At 37.3% G+C, this 22540-nt stretch overlaps 1 protein-coding gene across 2 annotated transcripts in view; it reads left to right on the top strand.

The window, feature by feature from the left end:
• The window catches only part of ZFPM2 (zinc finger protein, FOG family member 2), a 308395-nt gene that overhangs the window by 40809 nt on the left and 245046 nt on the right, over positions 1–22540 (top strand). The window contains exon 2 of one of the 2 annotated variants that reach the window (XM_063389399.1): positions 16972–17130. The exons of the other annotated variant lie outside the window; for it this stretch is intronic. Coding sequence (XP_063245469.1) covers positions 16972–17130 — 159 coding nt within the window. The remainder of the gene's footprint in view (positions 1–16971; positions 17131–22540) is intronic. 2 annotated transcript variants of the gene reach the window in all.

The following is a 22540-nucleotide window of genomic DNA, read 5'->3' as shown; positions in this document are numbered from 1 at the left end:
TTTTGATAGTTGGGATGAGCACTAGATTTTTTTTTTTATTTGTTCCACTGGTAATTTTCACTGGAAGTAAGATATGAATGTATCTGCTAGGGTCACTAGTTTTCATAATTTTTAATAGCTTCTAGAAATTCTGGGTGTAGAAATTACTTAAATTGCTGGCATTAGCACTACCAGTAGTAGTCTGCTAATTTTGTTTGGGATTGTGTTGAAAGCCATCAAACCTTTTTGAAGTTTCTCTCTTGTCATGCCCCCATCCCTGCTATCACCAGGAATCAGTCTTCTATAAAGATTTTGTAGAAAACTTCATTTTAAAAAGCACAGATGTGATTTTCTTTAGAGTAAGTCTCATGTAAGAATATTGTAGTACTTAGCTACACAATTTTCCAAGATATTTAAAAAATTGATCTCCTTTTTGCCATTTAGTTCAAAGAAGATATTTCCAAGGATTTCTCATGTTGCAATTCCCAATCTCTAGAGCTTTGTTTCAGTCAGATAATAGGGCTCAATTTTAAAATGCTTGTCCCTGATATATTGTTCTCAAAATATATCTGAAGTCAACCTTTTTTTGTTCTACTAGTATTATTCATTTCATCGTACCTTTAATATAACTCATACAATGAATTTATTCATAAAAACTTGGTGTTGCATGTGTTTTTGTCCTTCAGGAATGTTATCTATGATTTTAAAGACAAATGTCAAAGTTTTGTGTCTTCTAGAGTATACGTGTAATAGCCAGAGCAAAGAAGTAACCAACAACAGAAACATTAAAAGACAATTTTGCTAAAAATATAAATTAAGTTAATAAATGTGATTAATCAATGGATCTACAACACAGCATAGCTTAGTTCTATACAGCTTCAACAATGCTCCTGAACAGTTTTCTATATATTTGATTTTAACAAATGATACTTTCTTGGTACTGTGCTCTTGCATATATCTGGTCATAAATCAGCAGTACAGGTCTTGACCAGAGTGCTCCCGTCAGTGTCAAGCAGCAGTAGGCTCTTCTGCCTTACTGTATATTTGATTCTGAAGCTTAAACCAAATGTGGCATATTTGTGTTTGTATCTTATAATTGGAAGGCTGTGCCCCGTGAAGTGTGAGATTTGAAAAGTATTTGGTTCTAGGCACAATGGTTTGTGAATGTCATGAGGACAGACGGCTGTAAAGGACATGAGGAAGAGAACATCATGAGAGAATCTGGCAAGAGGAAAGAAAGAGGGCTTATTTTTTTGAAGACTACTTCAAATTTCTCATCACAAACTTTCCCTCTCACCCTGTTACTTTCTTTTCTAAGTTAAAAACCAAAGCCATTCCCTTCATCTGGTATCACCTGTTTTGGTGAAGGCAGAAATACTTTGGTTTGCATTGTGTGCAACTCCCTGAAATTTGATATTGCTTGCCAGAGAAAACTGGAAGGACATCTGAGGACATTACTGGCAAGAGAATAACCCTTAAGGATATTTCAAGCCTGGATATTGATGATGAGAAAAAAAATGCTGTTCTGAGTGTTTCTTTTGCTGGGACATCAAGAAAACCCTTAAAAGGGTGCATAAAAAGAAAAAACGTATCCAGCTAAATAAATAGCAATTACATGTTGGCAGTGGCATGATAACAATAGTTTCTCCAGTAGTATTGACATAATAATCTAATATTATTGATAGTCATAATATGAGTTAGCTGTAAAATGTTCTTAATTAAGGTATATTGAACGAGTGTATTTGATAGCAGTTGAGTGGCAATGATGGCAGAGGAGAGGAAGAGGAGGAAAACAAAGCATAGAAAAAAAATTATTTACCAGTAAAAATTCATGTCTACTTCAGCCTGCCATTCCATGGTCTGGTTTTCTTGTGCTGCAAGTCTTCAAATATTCTCTGGTTCTCTGGCGTGAACTGGGAAGAGAACCCACAATTCCTCTCCTCCATCTTCACCCACAGAATTAGCAATGTAATGTTATGCATGGTGATATTGTAGACTGTAGATGTTTTAGTAATGCCTCTTTTATATACAAGTCCATCTTGAAAATCTGTTTTTGGAACAATGTTTCTTACCAGTGGCATGACAGTGTTACACAAACTGTGACAAGCAGTGCAGGGAGCTGCTTTTTGGTGTTTTCTTCTGGATTATTAACCATGGCTAATAATTTTTATCAGTATCGCTATTCTATTTTACGCTTTGATTTCAAACCTCTTCTTTTAAGAGCAGTCTTGAAATTGACACTGTTTAATAGTGCAACTCACTTGGGTTGGTTTTCTGTGTGTCTGTAATGAGTAACATCCACTTTAACCCCTACCTTGGTCCTGGATACTTCTTGTATTCCAAAGTGTTGTGGATCCCTGCTCTTTTTTCAGAGCTCTCTGAGGCCTGACAGTCTCATGTAGTATTGCTGTCATTTGCCTTTTTGATCCCTACGAAGCAGAAACTATATGCTGAATTCCTGCTATATTCAGTTCTACTCACCTTAGTACTGGAGATGTAAGGAAGAACAGAGAAGGGTGCTCAGAGGATCAAGCAGTGAGATATCTGAGTAACTCTTAGACTGTAGTGTGTGAAGAAGATTAAATTGTAAGAACACTTGCCTTTTAGTAAGGTGATAATTTAAAGGGTCATGACAAAAGGCTGTTAGTATTTGAAGGTATAAACATCTGAAAAAATGTGTCTTTAAAAGAGTTATAATGAAGAGGGATAAATTGAAACTGAAAAATTCTTCTGTGAGATCCAAGTGACTTATTTTCTATTAAGGAACAGTTATTCTGAGGAAGGTGTGTAGAAGTAGCATCTTGATCTTTAAAACTGAGATAGACAAAGTCTAATAATATCACAGGATCAGTTCTGTGTTTCCAGGGCAGAAGTGGCATGGTACGATTGCCTTTCCCACAGGCCAAGTTAAGTGGTACCAAATTCGTTAACTAAGCATTTTTCTTGTATGAGTACAGTGTGCAACATTAAACAAAATAGTGCATTGGATTTTGTGTGATTGCTAAACATACTCTACCATGTGCTTCTGCATGTATGAAGAGTAGGAAGGGTGTAGTGCAATTTTCCACAAGCTTAGGGTAGAGCAGCAGCACACAGGACAAATGCAACTGTTGTATCAAACTAAGGAGAAGGTGAAGAGCTTGTCCAACATGCAGTCAAACCCTGCAGGACGCAGATGCAGGAAGTGTTGATTGCATTGGTGGATCCTTGTGACTGTTGCCTCAGTGCTGCAAATGGTGCCAGGGCCTGTGTCTAGTTAAAATCTCAGCAGAGCACTTGTTCTTGGTTTGGTAGTTTTGGAGGAATTCAAGGATATTCTTCTTATGTTTGTTTCCTTTAAGTCTGTTTGATGCTGGGCTTGGAAGCCTAGAATATACTAGAGTACTCCAGAGAGTTCTACAGGTTTTAGATTGTGGTAAGATAGTATGGGAAAATGTGCAGCATCTCCTGATGTTAACACTGAACCACAGAATGTCTGAGGTTGGAAGAGACCTCTGGAAGTCGTCTTGTCCAACCCCCTGTTCACACAGGGTCACCCAGATCAGAGAGATGTGTTAGTAACTATGGCAAGGGATTTTAAAAAGGGCAATTATTTACTGGAGAGCACTTTAAAAAATATGATTTTCCTTAAAGGGAACTACATTTGTCAAGAAGTCTTTTGGGGAAAAGAGTTACAATCTATTTTGTGGGTTAGTTCTTTAGTCGTATTTTAACATTGTTTCATGATAAACCAATAGCAATTTTACGTAATTGTCACTACTCTCTTTTGCATCGTAAAATGATACAACCTTACAGTAGCTAGAAATGTTTTAACATGTTAATACAGACAGGAAATGTTACATTGTGAGAATACTTCCATAAGTTATGCTCTGTGTAAGGATTTAAAATACAAAATGATAAAATTCAGTACTAAATTTATTAACAGTGAATATGTCAAGGATTAGTAAAAGAACAAGAACAGAAAATAGGACTAAGACATGTAGAATAACGTTCCATCTTTTTTTTTTTTCTTTGACAGTATCTTCTCATACCAGACCTTTTCAAAGTATTTAGTTCCATAGGAAATTTTTATAAGTGTGTGTTTGATCAGTTAAGGTACTTCTAAATATTTAGAAGCCAATATACTTTGGAAATCAATATTTCATATTCAGTTTCTTAGTCTTCTTTTTGGTCAGTCTTAGAAATTTAAGATTTTTGAGAGTATTCTGCAAATTTTGTAGAATAGAATGCTGTAAAGTGATGCAGCTGTATTAGTTGAACTTCGAAAGTCTTCTTTGAAGTGTAGAGTTTTAGTTGTAGAGTGGAGCTGGCACTTTCATGAACATGCAGGTGTTGACCGCTTTGAGTGATAGAAAATAACAAACAACTCATATGGCTTTCATTCCTAATAGGAAGAATTGGCTAATCCAAAACGTAAGCCAGTCAAGGATATTTTGATAATCAAATTATGTAAGTAGTAATGCCAGTAAACATTTCAAGTGATAAGTTTATTCAGAAGACTTAGTCTGGAATAAGATTGCCTCATTTGAGTTTGGCATGGAGAACAAGATATTAGAAAGGTTATAAGTATAGGCAAAAAATATTTTCAGAATTATTTGCTATGAAAAATGAAAGAGGAGATGGGTTATCAACTCATCATTGCCAAAGCATCCAATTGTATTATTCCATAAGTTGGTTCAGCAAAACAACAATCATGATAAGAGGAGAAAAGAATGAATTCTTGTTTTGATTTCATGCTTATTGCTTTGAGATGTACACAGTCTCATAATAACACTTACCAGCCATCTGGTTTCCAGAGGAAAAAACTTTTTCTTACTGAAAAGGCTAGGGCATAACATGCACCATTTAAAAGCTCATTGTCTGGAAATGACATAATGACTTTCTGTTTTCAAATTATTAATTAGTGATTAACTCGGAAAACCAGCAGGTTATGCCAACTCTAGGGGACATACAATGTATTTTTTGCAGCCTTGCCATTCCTCCCAGTGAGAAATCAAATGAAATAGTAAAAAAGTGAGCAAGGATATTAAAGAACTCAAGTACATTATAACATGCACTTCAAATTTATTTTTAGAGATTTAGTTTGCTTATTTGTATTTTGAGGTTTATATACATGAATGTATAAAGATAAATAAATGACCTATCAATGTTGTCATTCAAGACATCCCACTCTGTGGGATGTGTGTGACCTAGACTACTGTGTCACGTATTCCTGAGATGTGGTGATGAATGTCAAGGTTTTTTTATGGTTTATAAGATGTATATTATGATGAAGATTATTAGTCCATTATGTTTTTAGTTAACAAAGTAAGTCCTGTGATACTGTAATTCTTTGAAGAATCTTAAAAACACACACACAAAATGTGCCCTTAAATTTCACCCTTATGGGACATTATAGTAAATTACACCAGCTGTTAATGTAACTAATCGTAAATGACCGTTTAGTGGGAAAAATGACATCTGAATATCCACAGAAAATAATTCTGCATTAATATTTCTTTGCTGTGGGTCCTCAGGTTGAGAATCTTGTGCATGGGAGGGACTCTGCTAGTGCCCAGTTTTTGGCTTGTTGTGCCTAGATACAGGATTGAATAAATAAATACAAATAGAATAATTTTATTCTACCTGACTTTTTTTTCCCCACATTATTTGTTTTTTGTAAAAATATACTCTATTAGTTTAACTTACAATCTGATTTATCTTACAATATGATCTAAGGATTTAGTTCTAATTTGAGACCCTTCAGTTTTGTTACGCATAGCAATAAATTCCCATGATGGGATTAAAAATAGCAAATCCTCTGTAGGTGTTTAAAATTCAAGACTCTAAGAATATAAGTGTACCCTCAGCAAGTTTGCTGACAGTACGAAACTGGGAGGAGTGGCTGATAGATCTGAAGTCTGTGCTGCCATTCAGTGAGACTTGGGCAGGCTGGAGTTGGGTGGAGACACCTAAAGAAGTTCAGAGACAGCTCCAGGGTCCTGCCCCTGAGGAGGAATAACCCCTGCACCAGGACAGGCTGCAGGCTGACCTGCTGGAAGAATAACCCCTGCACCAGGACAGGCTGCAGGCTGACCTGCTGGAAGAACAACCTGCACCAGGACAGGCTGCAGGCTGACCTGCTGGAAGAATAACCTGCACCAGGACAGGCTGCAGGCTGACCTGCTGGAAGAATAACCCTACACCAGGACAGGCTGCAGGCTGACCTGCTGGAAGAATAACCCCTGCACCAGGACAGGCTGTGGGCTGATCTGCTGGAAGAATAACCTGCACCAGGACAGGCTGCAGGCTGGCATGATGGAAGAATAACCTGCACCAGGACAGGCTGCAGGCTGATCTGCTGGAAGAATAACCTGCACCAGGACAGGCTGCAGGCTGGCATGATGGAAGAATAACCTGCACCAGGACAGGCTGTGGGCTGGCCTGCTGGAAGAATAACCCCTGCACCAGGACAGGCTGTGGGCTGATCTGCTGGAAGAACAACCCCTGCACCAGGACAGGCTGTGGGCTGGCCTGATGGAAGAATAACCCTGCACCAGGACAGGCTGCAGGCTGACCTGCTGGAAGAATAACCTGCACCAGGACAGGCTGCAGGCTGACCTGCTGGAAGAATAACCCCTGCACCAGGACAGGCTGCAGGCTGGCCTGATGGAAGAATAAACCTGCACCAGGACAGGCTGTGGGCTGATCTGCTGGAAGAATAACCCTGCACCAGGACAGGCTGCAGGCTGACCTGCTGGAAGAATAACCCTGCACCAGGACAGGCTGTGGGCTGGCCTGATGGAAGGCAGCTCTGTGGGAAAGGGACCTGGGAGCCCCTGAGCCAGCAGGGCCCTTGTGGTGTCCTGGGCTGCGTTATTTGAAATCAATATTTCCAATAATGGAAGGGCATTGCCAGCGGGGTGAGGGAGGAGGTCCTGCCCCTCTGCTCAGCCCTGGTGAGGCACATCTGGAGTGCTGTGTCCGGTCCTGGGCTCACCGTTCAGGAAACACAAAGAACAAGGGGAGAGGGGCCTCTGGGAGGCTGTGGAAATGATGAGGGGACTGGAGCACCTCATTTATGGGGAAAAGCTGAGTGAGGTGGGGCTGTTATTCTGGAGAGGACTGAGAGGGGAATCTTTTCAGTGCACACAAATATCTTAAGGGCAGGTGTCTAGAGGATAGGGCCTTACTTTTCAATGGCCCCCAGTGACAGGATAAAGAGCAAAGGGTACAAACTGAACCCCAGAAAGTTTCATCTAAATGTGAAGAAAACCAGCTTTACTTTTGGAAGACTGAGCACTGAAACAGGCTGCCAGAGAGGTTGTGGAGTCCCCTTCTCTGTAGATATTCAAAACCCACCTGGACAGCTCTGAGCAGGTGAACCTTCTTTAACAGTTCATATTATTGTCAAATAGAAGAACCTCTTAAAAACTAAATTACCACATATTCTAGTACATGTCTGTGAGACAAAGATCATGAACTTTGTGGCTAATTCCTAATTTCTCAGCTTCTGTTTCCTGATACTTTAGAACTAGTAGTCACATTAAGCATGGTGGTTTTTTCCATGTGTGTCTGTTATATCACCTGCTGTGTTTCAAAGTTTTTCCTTTAACTGTGGTGTTGCGTTATGAATCAGTTTAAGCGTGCTGCCTTTTTATTGAGGTCCAACCCAAATTTGCACTGAATTCTACATACCGTCTTTGTAACTTTGGTCATACTGAATTTGGGCTGTATTCAGGGGCTTCTGTTTCTGCAGTATTCTCTGTTTCACTAATATAAGCAAAAGACACGAGGAAAAAAACAACAGTAATTTGAAGAGAAATAGTAACTGGAGAGAGAAGTCATGGGTTCACTACTGATTTCTGGACCTAAAAAGTCCAGATTTCTTTTTTCTGCTTTTTTGATTTAATTGCATGATGATGTACAGAGATGAGAGACCAGTTTCCATCTTAGGAAATGCAACTAGAAACAAAAGATGAACAGGAATAATCTGCAGCTATATTCAAACCTAGAAATACAAAATAGAAGGAAAAAGACCCCTTTATTTTCCACAGCAGTATAGTGCGTCTTTGCTGGATGAGAAAAATGTGAGTATTTTGTCTTGAAACTGGGGATGTAAGATTACAGCGAGTAATGAGTATGTATTCCTCTGATCCCTTAATGTACTTGATGTGAGGTTCCTCTTTCATCGTAGCTAACATGCTGGCCATTAAATACACTGCAGAAGCATCATTAGTGGCTTCAAAGTGCTCCTACTTGCATCACATTTTTCCTTCCAGCAGGTGAGTGAGAACAGTGATTAGCAATACCAGTATGTGTCACTCACTGCACATGTGATTGCCAGTGGAGTCTTGTGTTTGGGGTAAGGGCAGCCTGGGGTTGGAAGCAAAATGAACTTCTGCTGTCTTCATGGCTCTGAAAAGCTTTCAGCTCCAAATATCACTTGGCCATGTGTAAGATAAAATTCATCCTGTTTGGGGTATGGTGTTGGGAACTGCTTGCTGTAATAGCAGTATGTGGTGAAGGGGATGGGCTGTGCAGAAAGATGTCCTGAGGAAAGGGCAGTGTGTGCCCTACATGGCTGGAATTCTGCACGGTGAGATTAGGACATGGAAAGAAAGGTCTCTTATTTACCAGTATCACAGTTTGCTGTGACTGGAGGAAAGGTTTCACTGAAAACTTCTGGATCCAGAATCCGCAGAGGATTTCTCTGGACTGTTTAGAGCAGCATACCATAGATATTACATGACAGGTGTTGGTGGGGGTTGGTTCGTGTAGATGTGTCTGTTCCCTGTTCTCGTAGGTTGGGTTAAAAAAAACCAAAACAACCCTACAGTAGTACAACAAACTGAAAAGAGAGTCTGAGTATTGTTCTAAAATTGCACTTTTGATTTTTATCTACTTAGTTGTAAGGTGCAAGATGAGGGATTTTTCTTTATTAGAAAGGTGAATGTCAAATCTTAAAATACCTGTAGAAAAGAGTATGAACATGTTAAGAAAAAATTTACAACTTACACCCTTTTTCTTTTTGCATTTAATTTTGGGGAAGGACACATAATTAACATGCCATCTTCTTACACAACTGGTGCTTTTGCTTTCTTTTTCTATTTTTTCCTTTTTTTTTTTTCCCCTAAGCCTGTAAGTTTAAACATTATCATCATACTTATCTAGCTAAAACAATACACTAGAAGTGGATAATATTTTCACCAAAAGGAGCTGTGTATCATGGGGCAAATGATATTGCCACTATTTTGAATCAGATTACCAATAGTTTCAAAATTTGTTTCATAAAATTTTGCAGATAGGAATCATACGGAAATAAATGATGGGGTTTAAAATGAAAAAATATATCAGAGTTTAGGGGAAAATGCTTCAGGGATAATATTTCTGTGAAGGAGGCAAGAAATCTGCCTTGTTTACTCTGTTAAATTAAAAAAAACACCACTGATAAACTACAGTTGTAAAATTATTCCTAACATGAAAATTTATCTAAAAGGATCACAAATGCATCTCTGAGGGTTTTATGTCCAACTTGCTCTTTACCTTGTAGGCTTTAGTTAAAAATTCCCTTCAGGAAAATTGAAAATTTGTGTTCTCAGGTACTGTGGTAGGTCTGTGTTGCTGCTGTGATTCTTGTCGGGTGCTGAGTCACAATACTTTTCTTATCCCCTTTGTTCTTCTCTGTCTCCTCTTGTATCACCAGAAGTATACACAGAAGAGCATCTGCTGTGCAGCTGTGACGAATGTAGGTAGAATTAAGACATGTATTTTGGCATGAGCCCCTGCTTGAAAACTGAGGTCTGAAATTTAACTGCAAAGGTCTTGCAGTTCATGTTCTTTGCACACTTGCACACTATTTTTTGAAATTAATATCTCCCTAACCATATTTTCAATGGTTCCTTTTTCATCATTTCACTTTTATTGATTGGAAATACTCTGGCCTTGGCTCTAAGAGCAAACTGACCATGGGCATTGTCAATTTTGTTGCAGCCTCTTGGATAATGGTAAGAGAAGAGAAGACAAGAGGATAAATGAAAGTGAAGTTCCAAATTACTGGAACATTTAAAGGTCTTTGAAAAGTTCATATACAAGCACAGTTAATGCTGTCATGCACTGAAGTGCCAAAAGACCTACCAGTGAAGAATATTAATCTACTTTAATAAAATCAAAGGGTTCATTTTTTTTGTAAAGAAATAATTTGAATAAAATTTGACCCTTTCTACAATAGTCTGTGGGTCAAATTGAACCTACTATTAAAATTCTCTAATATCTTTCATGTATTACCATTTCAAAACTCAATTTAAATATTCACAGAGCTCCTTTTTTAATAAACTTAACAAAATTCAGGTAATTTCCTTCAACTTTCTTGATTGAAGGAAGGCAGTAGGTACAGATATAAAAAGATGTACAGCTACAAGCAAAACCTGAAATCAATTATATATAAGAAATAACATAACACATGGAAAGAAATTAATCAAAAGGAAAAAATTCTGCTATATGATTTTCTTGGTCTGCTACCTGCAGGCAAGGAACATAAATGAAAAAAAAAAAATCAGCATTCTTCTTACAGATAAGGGGAAAATTAATAAAAATGTTTCCTTCCTACCAGATCCCCTGATGCAACTTACGTTAAAAGTGAATGGTTGAAGGAAGAACTTACGTGTTTAAAAATAACTTTTTTTCCTACAGAAATATACTTTTGTACCTTTTTCTTGCTGTTAAGCTCAGTTAAATCGGGTTGGTATAGATTTTTAGTGTCCAAAAAGCATTTCTTTTCCTTTCTCTCTATTAAATTCCTCACTGAATCATGATCATAATGTTTCTCCCAGTTTAAAAGTGAGAAGTGGTTCATTCTGCTTGGATGCCCCAATGAAGATGAAAGGAGTCGCTCACAGATTGGAGCAATCTTCCAATCTGGTCAAAAGTTCTGAAGTTCAGCCAATTTGCTAAACGGACTGGAGAGGTTCAGTGTGTGCAGGCAGCTCTGCAGCTCTTAAGTATAGCTGAAAATGTAACAGGAACGGCAGAAATAATTTAGTTAAGATAAATAACCAATAAACTCAATGGACCGAAGAGGGCGGAGAAGTCTCTAAGGAAGTCCTGTATGGAGAACTTCCCATGAGGAAGAGAACTCTGAATTATCATATAGTGTCTTCAATCCCATTACCATATTTAAAATGCAGTAAATGGAACCCTTTCTTGTATTTTTAGTATTCCTGACTGAATTTTTAGAAAAAAATTCCCTACAATGTGAATTAATAGGAAGTGTTTGCCTGCTGCTTGTCTTATGTAGTCGTTTCTACTTAGAAGGAAATGTTCGTGTTGAAACAGGAGATAAATGGATTGATTTTTCTGAAGCTTTTCCCTCTGTAATCAGAGAGCATCACATACCTAGGTCTTACCATAAGCTCAGGATAATCTGTATGTGGCAGCATGTTTTCCTGGGAAATACTGAATGGATCCTACAGAACATGCAAAATGTCTGATGTTGATCCAGTGAATTTCAGGCTTCTGACTTATTGAAGTTGTTACTATTTAATGCTGCTATTACTAATTATACTCATTAACCTCTCCCCAGCCACTCACTGTCAAGTATTGTAGGCTTTCTGAGGCATTCTTAATTTGTTAGGAGCACTGATTTATGTGGCTGCTGTGGGAAGGTAGGAGAATATTGGTAGGTGAGAAGGAAGCTAACCACTTCACATTTTCATGAGATAATTATTTCAATGGTACTTTTCTGCTATAGGATACATGCATTTTAAGTGCAAAACACTGGACAGGAAAGCGTATTAGGCACGTGCTTAATTTGAGCGTGCATTTAAGTGGTTTCATTAGGGTGAAGTCTGATGAATTTGACTATGAGAAATTATTACAGAACTTGCCCAATTTAATGTTATTGAATTTCAATTATTTCATTACAGTTATAGTACCATAAAACTGGAGTCAAGCATTGATGTATCAGGCCTAATGTGCTCAAAGGGTTCGATGCTCAAATTTGTGTTAAGAGGAGTGTTTATTATAGCAAAAGTGTCTTTTGTTAAGTGAGTGTAAATCCTTTTCTGATGATTCATTCTCACACTCTTATGTGTTATTAAAATTATTGCAGTGCTGGTTTTTTGTTAAATGTGGCCTATCCTTTTAAGTGCTGGGGTAGCATCTGTTACTCACTGTGTTGGGGTTGCCACTTAGCCAGCTAGCTTTGTGTGCTTGCATCTATATGTTTGCATTTACATTATACTACACGATATTTTAGGAATATTTATTTATTTAAGATTTAATAATAGTGCCAAAAAATATGTCCTCGAGTGCCTGTAAATCTGGTACAAATTAGGGAGCACAGCTCAGATTTCCCCACACTGAGCTAGCAAGTGGCCTCAATCAGAAGTAATTTTCTCCATGAAGGCACATGCAGCTCCCTGGTCAGCCTCTTCTCAGTGGATACTGTTATTTGTATCAAATTATATGTGGTGGTTTCTCAAAGTGGACTACTGTGGCCACTAAGCCATACAGATTTCTACCACATTGACTATTTCGTTGCTGTCACTAGTTGTACTGTTTTCTACTGTGTCTTGTTTATCTCTGCTTTGCAAAAAGAGTTGAGATTTGTGTTCGTATCAATAAATATTCATGAATCGGAGTAAGCACCAAGTAAGTAAGTAAACTACTCAACCCCTCTAAATCCTCTGTTGTGTACAACATGATTATTTGCTCATTTTATAAAGGAAAAGGGGTTTATTTCAGGCCTTCATGCAAAATGCAGAATGAGTTAACAGAGGCTTAATTTGCCTCAAATTAAAGTACCCCCATTTAAGATTAGAAATGGAGGTTTTACCTAGTGCGATTGGGAATTCTTAACTATTCATCATTATCTAGCTAATCTGAAGCATTTCAGAATCACCTCTCCTTATATTGCATCACGTTTTTTACAAACTGCTAATAGGAAAAGAATTGCTGAAATGAGAAGACAAACATCTAGACTACCTCTGGAATTAACTATTCATCTAAATTCTTAAACTGCTTAAGTTTGAAATTTTACTACTTTAATTATTAAAGACCCTCATCATATCTCAGAGCTGTTTGTTGTCAGATCACTATGGCACTCAGATGAATTTCAGTAGTAGTAATTTTTTGATTTTTATTGCTCTGTCATTATGGCTAGTGGCTTTAAAGTCACATTTAATCAGCAGTTACTGGAAAGGATTTTTCAGCAGAACAGGATTGGACCTTAACACTGGTCCAGTTGAAGTAAACGGAGACATAGTGCATGTTGTGCCACAAGTACTTAATAACATGATTAGTTTAAGTAATGGGAGCAATACTATTAAATTAAATCAACAATTTAAAAGAAATGCAGATAGTAAAGCATGGTACTGAAGTAACTGATTAACCTATATTTGGACTGTTGAAGGTAATATATCAACATCATAACAACTGGGGGGGGAAAAACACTATCACAGAAAACAATTGAAAAAAAACATTGTTTTAAAACAATTTTTTTTTGTCTATATGACCCAGTAACTTTAAGTATTTTAAATCAGGTAAAAAGTTGCAGTAGCTTTTGTGCAGGTTGTTCCCTAGATAGGAGAGCTAGTCAATGTTGATAACCTAACTTTAAGTCTTTGAACAAGATAAATTCTTAATTCTTTAACTGATGTAATTTACTGGTACCAGCTAGAGGTTTTTGCTGGCACATGACCAAATCAAGCAAACATAAGTCTTCATCCTTAATGTTTTAGCATTTGTCAAGAATATTTAGTTCCATATACTCTTTATTATTAGGTTCTGAAAATGTATTTTTATTTATTGTCTGTTTATGTGTAAGTAATTAGATCAAGTAGTAAAGAATAAAGAATTTATTTATATTTCCTGGTAATGGCTTTGTATTTTAGTGGATTTTTAACCCACTGTATGTTTAAATGATAATTAAAAATGGCCACACAATTCATTATTTTGAGTTCCCATGAAACTAGCAACTGGCAAGTACTTAATTTTGATCTTATTCTTGGGAGCTGGTTTAATTCATTTTTTAGAATGCCTTACTCTTTAGCTATCAGTTACAATATACCAGCTCTGAGCATGAGCTGAATGTATTTTGACATTTAAAAAATGAAAGACAGGTCAACATGCATAAGACAGAATTTGTCCCAAAGATCAAGTTGTAGATGGATGAGTTAGACAAGGCAGCAGCTGCCTGAAACCTAGAAAAATACCTATGCATGGATCCTCCCAGTTCAGCAGTTGTCGTGGCTGGTGTTTGGGGCACAGGCTCTGGTGCCAGCCCCTGTGAGGTAAAGCTCTGATGTGTGCCCGTGTGTGCCTGGATAAACGTCACTGGGTTTTGTACATGGGCTGCACGTGCAGGGCAAACCTGCTGTAGGTGCATGCACACCTCTGATCTCCTTGGGATGTGACAACATTTATGTTTGCAAATGCTTGGACATGTAACTTTAGGAAATGTTATGTACCTGTTCATACATAGAATCTATCTATAGTAGCATTAGTCAGTATTTTTTTTAGTCTAAGATTGATTTAAAAAATAAAGTCCTGGCCCACAAAATGACAGGGGTTTGAACCAGTGTTGTGAAGCTGGTGTGTACATTGTATTTCTTCTCCTTTCTTGGAAGGAATGTCAATGGAAATTATAAGGTGTATTTCCATGACTGCTGCAAATGAAAGCACAGCAACTGCATTTCTGTTCTATTCCTAATTAACATACAGTGATGATTAGCTTGCTGATTATGTATTGGTGACCTGATCAAACAAACTGGTTTAACATCTAGAAACAGACCTAACTGTCATGTATACATGCCAATTGGATTACTTGCAGGTAAATTGCTTTTGCTGTATTTTGTAAGACACATTGTAAAAGTCAATAACAAAGAGCTAGTCATTCAGCAGGAAATAGACTGTCACTGAAAATATTGGGTGGAGTTTAAATTTTTTCCTCAGATATAAAATACTTGGAAAATTTATTAGGCTTATAGCTGCACTTGAAATGATGCAAAATATGGTATTAATATATTTTATATGTGACAAAAATGTACATTTCCCTAAAATAGCATATTTTTTCCTAGTTCATTTATCCCGGCATTTCTAGGAGTACAGACCAGTAAATGGCTCTACAGACAATGTCACATATTAATAGTAAAATGAAATTTGAGTAGTATTTCTGATAGTTTTTGCAGAACCCCTTGTGCTTTTATTTGATGAACCTGGACACACGTAAGGTGCCTGGGGTGCCCATGTTCAGCTGCAGTGCACTGCTCCAGCGTGTGCTCGTGCTTTGTTCTCTGCCTGTACAGTGCCATAGCCACTCTTCATTCCCTCTGCATATGCAGTTGCTGGATTTTTTCCCAGCGTGGCTGGAAGGTGCAATTAACAGTAATGGATACTTTGATAGTGAGAATCTTTATTTCTTCAGCTATAATAATAGCCCCTTATTTTAGGATCTATATTGCTGAATGACAGCTACTGTTGGCGAGTATGTGTCTACAAAAGTGGGCTCATTTGGTCGGGTTCTCAGCTGGCACAGAGAGTCATATTTCCATAAAAGATAGTAAGCTATATTAATTTATGGAATCCCAGCTGGGAATCTCAATCAATTTCAATAAAAAGTAACCATCATACTCCTCTGAAGCAAGAATTACGCAACCTAGCCTAAAGTGAATTTTGCTGTTTTAATAAATGTAGGTAGTCACTGGCTTGTAATAAATTACCTAAAATTAGAGTGTAGTCAATATTTGATTTCTTTAAAAATTTATTCCTTCCTTTTCATTGAACACAACAGAATCATTTATGTATTGTATCTCAGCATGATAGATTATATAGGAATAGTGTATTTAATACCATAAAACTATCATATAAATACAAATCACATTTTTTTTCATTAGCTAGCTCGCTTTCATTTTGAAGAAGAAATACTCAGTCAATTATAAATGAGGCTGTGCTTTCACTGGAGAGTGAAATACGTAATTTTTTTCAAGCCTCGACCATGTATAATGAAATCTCTCTTTTGAAATCTAGTCTTAAGATGGATTTTGAAACATACTGACATTTAATAAAATCTTTGTTAAATTAAAATATGTTCAGTTATTTCAAATCTCTGTTTAAATCTAGGGTGAAATTCTACATCCTGCACAAGAGATGTCTTTAGCAAATAGTTACTGTTAACCAGTGATTTTGAAGTGTGTGTATATAAGAAAGATTTTAGTTTTTGAGTACATTCTGATTGGTAACCTTGGTGTTATGTGTTATAATCTCTCTGGTGCTATCTCTTCGAGGGGATCTGTAGCAGGAATATCTCTAGGTAACTAGAAGAAAAGTCAAAGACCTCAGACCACCATTTCAAATTCAAACTCATGACCTGTTTCTGTAACTAGTTTATGTTTTTGTGGCCCTGGGCTGGCAGTTTACCAGGACATTTGTTTGGCCTGTGTGAAATTAATAAATAGTCTCTTGAGTCTTGTCCATTGACTGGAAATCTGTTAGGGTCTGGCATGAACAATCTTGGATACCATCAGGGGTTGGTTGAAGCAAAGCAGCAGAACAAGCTGAAGTCTGTGCTGTCAGAACCTTTGTAGTATTTCACTGTTCTCAGAACTTCTAATTTGATTAACAAAGCTTGTAAAGGAACATTTTAAGTACTGTAATTCAGCATCAAAAACAATCACAAACAAGAGAAAGCTCTTCACTGTTTATGTCGTTTTACAAATACAGCTTTGATTTCGGCTGTTAAAACTCTGTGTTTAATAGTGGAGCCCAATGAATAATGAAGAACCCCCATGTGCAAGTATTATTAATATATATTATTAATGACACTTTGCATATTCTGATTTGAAGTCATCAGGAAAAGTTACTTTCAATTTCAATTTCCATAAAATGTTATTTGTCCAATTCCAATAAATGCTGAGCACAGCTGTGAAAGGAAAACCTAGCTAAAAGTTCACTAAGGTTTTATTTCACATTTTCCTGTTAGATGTTTTGCCACAGTGTCCCTGATTCTTTTTTAAGGGCCCCTTGAAGATGCCACTGAGGATGAAGAAGAAGAGTGCCTGTCTGAGGAAAATGATACTATCTCAAAAGAAGACTTTCCATTGGAGGAAAGCTTTTCTGCAGAGTTTGAGCCTGAAAATCTGAGCTGTGAAGAAGTGGAATACTTTTCTAATAAAGGTAATCGTTGTAGCCAGCCTCTTGAGAGAATACCGGCCAAACTTTGTTCTACTGATCAAAGAGATTTTTTGGTTTAAAATGTACAAAAAGCTCCATTAATGCTACCTTAAATACAGGAAAAAGAGTCACTTGTGAAATTAGGTCTGGTAAGGACTAAATATTTAAGTATGTTAAAGGACACTTTTCAGGGACATGAATCATCTTGCCTTAATGTTTTTCCTCCAAGTTTTCTACATATTTAACTGTAGAGAACAGGCCCCAGAAGTCAATTATTATCAGATCTGAAGCTAGCAATGCAGCATGTCTGTTCATTGCTTTTCTGCCTAGGAAACATTGCTAGGAAAACAGATTGTGTCTGTAGATTCTAGGATTAAAATAGAACTTATTATAGAATTTACTATGCACAGTAGAGAACTAGTGATTTGTGAAAGGATAACTTTTGAAGTTGCAAATACTTTTTTGGTGCACTTGTTACTTGTGAATTGTTGAAGACTAAGGTATTTTAGCATAAGACACACCAATTCATTCTTACCAGTTCAGTCTGCAAAGTTGTGCTGCTTCCCAGTCAGCTGTCAGAAAATCACACTGTTGTTATTTAGAACATTGAATTAACTTTCTTCCTGCCACATATCCACTTTATTGCTTTATTGTTTGTCTTCTGCAGGTAAGGATGCCTATCAAATAGCTGAAGTTGTGGTGGTGGTGTTCTTCTGTTAGTCCACAAATCCCTTGGGCATTTGGATGTTGATGGTTTCTCTGTCTTTCTGTTCTTTCCTGGATATTGACATACATTTTCTCATGATAACTTGATACGCTTCTGGCTTTGTATTATTTTCATCTGTCTTGGACAAAGTTGAATAAATCCTTTTGACGAGTCAAGTGTTCTGACTGCAGAATATTAGTCCTTGCTAGAGAGTCTTCAGTCATCAGTGGCAAAGCGTAACAGTGTATTTTCTATATATCCTCTATGTGGCTTCCACAGGTTCTGGATACTTTGTGAGTCACCCTAAGAAATAAAACAGTCTAAAGATACTTTGGAGTTCAGCTGCTACAAACCTTACTGCGAGGAGAGACCAGATTATCAATAGATTCTTTACAAACAGGAAGAATTTAGAACTATTACAACTGTGATGTGAACAAATACTACAATTACTTCGTGCTCTCTGGTTCTCATGTCTTTTAGACACTGTTTTCCTTAGCTGGAGAAAAGTATTCCTCCTGTTATTGGCAGTACTAAATAAATATTTAAACCACTATTTGCATGATTGTTATACTGGTGTCTCTTGGATTCCTCCTGTCAGCAGTGGAATACTATGTCCTACTTTAGTTCTTATATATCAATTTGATTTAGTTGTCTCTCTGTACTTCTTACTGCATTTCCAGGGCCCACCAGTAGACAATACTATGGTTTTAGGTAATATCAAGAAAAAAAAAGTTTTGTTTTTAAATAGCAATCAATATTGCAAATTTACATTGAATTTTGATTTATCTTTGATCTTCCATTTAAATAAACACATCTTTCAGGGAAATCACTGAGTCCAAGCCATTGTATTAAAGATCAGGCATCAAATGGGAATACATTTAAATCTGAATCTTGATTATCTTGATTATATGTTTTATTAAGACATCTGCTGATTCTTCAGGCTAAATAACTTGTGACTTCCCAGCAGTTTGTGTGTTGTAGTTATAAAAGAATGTTAAGTCTCTCCAGTTCAACTGCTGCAGAGGAAGAGTTGAAAAGAAGATTTCTAAGGATCAAGGGACACATAGATTTTCTAATCTACCTCCAGCTGAGGCAGTGTGACAAAAAGTCCCAATTTGCTTCAAAGTGGGAATCTCCAATTGGTAAAAGGATGGAATGTGAGACTGGAAATGTGGTGGGTTTTTATTAATGTCTCAACTTCTATTGAATGTCCTACTTCTTCAGGGTCACATCTTAAGTGTCATTAGCATGAGGCCACCTATGTTTTTCTGAAGATAAACCCTAAGAAGACAAAACTAATCTGGAGAACAAATAAATTTCTTTTGTGTTCTTTTCTTAGTGGAAGGGTTTGTGGCTGTATTATATAGTAAATACAAAAATTTAGACTAATTCTTGGTTTTTTTTTCATGAATCTGTTGAGAGTTCATAGCCTTTTGTTTTTCTTTGTAGTGTTTCAGTATTGAAATCAAAATACAGTGTGAGAAATAAGCTTTCATTTTTTTTTCTAGAAATATTTTTTTTAATATCATGAATGAAAAGTCATTATGAAAAGGAGATGTGTACCAAATAGGTTAAAGAACAAATAAAGGCAGTCTAATTTCTGTTTTTGGGGCCTGACTTTTGATTTTTCTTCTGCTCTTTGATAGTGTTGGCAGCCTGTAAATGACAAATATTTTCAAATAAGGGAAAAGTAAGTGTAGATCCGTGTTTTCTCATGCAGCAGGTTTCCTTTCCCCAGAAATATGTCAGAACTGGCGTGGGAATCCATTATGCTATCTCTGAATTCTGCCCTTGCTAGCATGGACCATTAATGGTTTTAGAAAGTAAAGGTGTTGGCATGGATATAATTTTATCTGTCCTGTCTCCCTATTTCCCTTCCCTGGGGTTTCTTCCCAGCTGACTCAGAGCAAGAGGACAAATGAGTAGCGGGGCTTCCTGCAAGAATCAAGAGGCAAGGGGAACAAGTGACACAGCTGTTGGGGAGGAGGTGTTTGTGAGGCTTCATCCATGGTATGTTTTTTATACTTACTCAGCTCTGTAAATTGAGGTACCACCTAAAATCAGGAGCTTTTTGCTATCCAAACTAGGTACTGAAGGCCAGCATTTACTGAAGTAACAATTCATTTTGAGGAATGAGAATAGAGGACTTACAGCTTGGTAACTTTGGCTTCTTGAAGAGATTTTCTTGTCAAACTGTGCCTGATGGTGTTAGAGGCAGAGAGCAGTCCCTTACTGTCTAAATTGCAAACAGGAACCTTTATAAAGCCATACTTGTCATTCCCATCTTATTAACTTGGGCTTGTGAGATAGATTCAGCAGAATAGTTGCCAGAATTAGAAGGTGAAGAAGAAAGCCTCTGCAAAGTGTGGAGCAAATTAATCACATTGATTGAGCTACATGTCATTTTACAACTTCTCCGTTTTCAAAATTTTACTCTCTGCTATTACTTTTCCCTTCTCCTTTTGCTCGCTGATGGCTTTTACGACAAGGAATCTGGGAAATTCCTCCTCTCCCACACTTCTACACTACCACAAAATTAACTTTGCTGCATGTGAATATTCATTCCTATGTGGTTTATGTGAAGAAGTGAACAACAGTTTAAGCATTTAAATATTCAAAGCTGAAATGGAAATGACCAGTCTTAATGGATGTTTCCATTTTCCTAAATGGAAATTACTGTTTGTCAGGTATTGCTTTAAGCTTCCAACTCTCATTTTTTTTAACCTTTTGGATGGAGAGCTTCATAATTGATGAGAGTTAACTTTGATTTGTTTGCAATTTTGACAGTGAGATTAGGAGAAAGGGAGTATTTAGCAAACAAGATAGTGGTGTTCTGCTACAAATCTGCACTGATCTCTATGTTTGAAGTAGAAACTAAAACTTCGTGGAAGGTAGCCTTGATGATATTCCATTACATTTTGTCAGTTTGAAAACAGCCTTTGAAAATTGCTATTTATGTTTAGTTACCACAAATTACCATACTGCCACTAAAGGGAGTATCTGATGATGCTGTCCTCACAAAGACTTTATTAGCCTGGAATATCCCTTGCTGAATATTTTTTTAATCAGTGGGCATCTGGAGTCAGAGTCTGTATCAGATTAGGATTAATTCAGATGAAATTCAGATGTAGAAAATTTATTACTTAAATGTCAGTATTTCAACAGTCTGTGTAAGGAGAAAGTAGCCTATCTCCCATGCAGAACAAGGATAGGCTGGATTTGGAAGCTAGGGGATAGGACATAAGATTAAATTTTGTCTACTGTAGGTTGGAATAAGAAAATAAGGTGATGCTGAAAGAGATGAGAAGTGTGATAGGGCTAATAATTGCAGAAGGGCAGATAGAAGGAGAGGGAAAACAACAGAACAATACAAAGGCCAAGTTGAAGGAGATGGGGTGAAAGTCAAGGTTCTAAATGAAGAACATTTGTGCGATGAAGTAGTTTATAGTTGATTTTCTGATTGCTCTCTGATTGCTGTCATCCTGCCTAGATACCTTCAGGAGAAATAGGAATGAAGTTCTTGTCTGTTACTTAAAATGTTTGCTGTGCTGATATGATGACATCTTTCACTCTCTGCAAACAGAGAGGAGAATAGGAGCCTTGGTGACTTGATAGTGGTGGTAACTGGCTCAAGAAATTACAGTTCCTTGTGACCTTCCTAGCAGAAGTGTTCAATGAGGGTTTAACTTTCAAAGAAAAATTATCTTAAGCGATAAGAGAGATCATTTGAGATTAGTAGATGGTTAAGAAGCTGTGTTCACAGAAGGAAAGAGGCAAGAGAAGAAAATGGAGGAGGTTTATAATCAAAAGAGCAAATGTTGGACTATTGCCAGAAGAAGGAGGCAATTGAAGGAATGTCCGTATCTGATAATTAGTGAAAGAAGGCAAGTTCATTTCTTGCTTCTTGCCAAGACAGTTGTGTCAAATTCTCCTGTTCATTGCTTGTAGTATGGCTATTGCTGTTGTTCCTTCTGTTGTAGTTTTTCCATGGTTACCTCATCACAAAGCAACATTGGCACCAGTTCTCAGTGGAAGGAGATTCAGTGGCCTTAAAACTCCTGGTGACAGATGGGAAAGCAAATGGCTTCTGCTTCCCAGTGTTAACTCTGCTTCAGTTGGTGACAGAGGGTGCTGGGGAGGACACATGAGGTGGGGTGGAGGGTGATTGCTTCAGGATGCAATGATTTTATGATCTGTAGTACACACTGCTGTGTATGTCTGCAGCCATGGGTGTTTGTAGCTGGCTGAGTGGTTTGGGTTCTTGATGCATAGCTTATCTTTATTTGTGGGGGGAGAGGAAATGAGGGGAATCCCGTGCAGTCTGAAACTCATGTACAGTTCTAATTCAGCAAGAAGGAAACACAGGAAATATATGGCCTGCATACTGAATGTGTACCTGGTTCTACATTCTCATATTCTTCTTGGGCAGGGAGGGATGAGTTCCAGACCTGAACTAAGTTTTCTGTTCATGAACACATACTCCTGCTCATGTATGTTGTTACTAGCCTGCCATACCAGCTTGGGACTGGAATTTTTTATATTGAATCATGTGACCTGACTGTGCAGCCAGGCTTGAGATTCAGAGAAATAGCTGCAGTGTGAGTCCTCCTAAAAGAAAGCATATACAAAGCTAAGTTCATCTGTGTATTAATCTATCCCTTCATACTTCATGTGCAAAACTATGATGCTACCATCTATAATAACACC

The sequence above is a fragment of the Prinia subflava genome, chromosome 1 (assembly GCF_021018805.1).
Source record: "Prinia subflava isolate CZ2003 ecotype Zambia chromosome 1, Cam_Psub_1.2, whole genome shotgun sequence".
Lineage (NCBI taxonomy): Eukaryota > Metazoa > Chordata > Aves > Passeriformes > Cisticolidae > Prinia > Prinia subflava.
The sequence above is the reverse complement of the archived record's forward strand: the minus strand, read 5'-3'. Positions and strand labels throughout refer to the sequence as shown.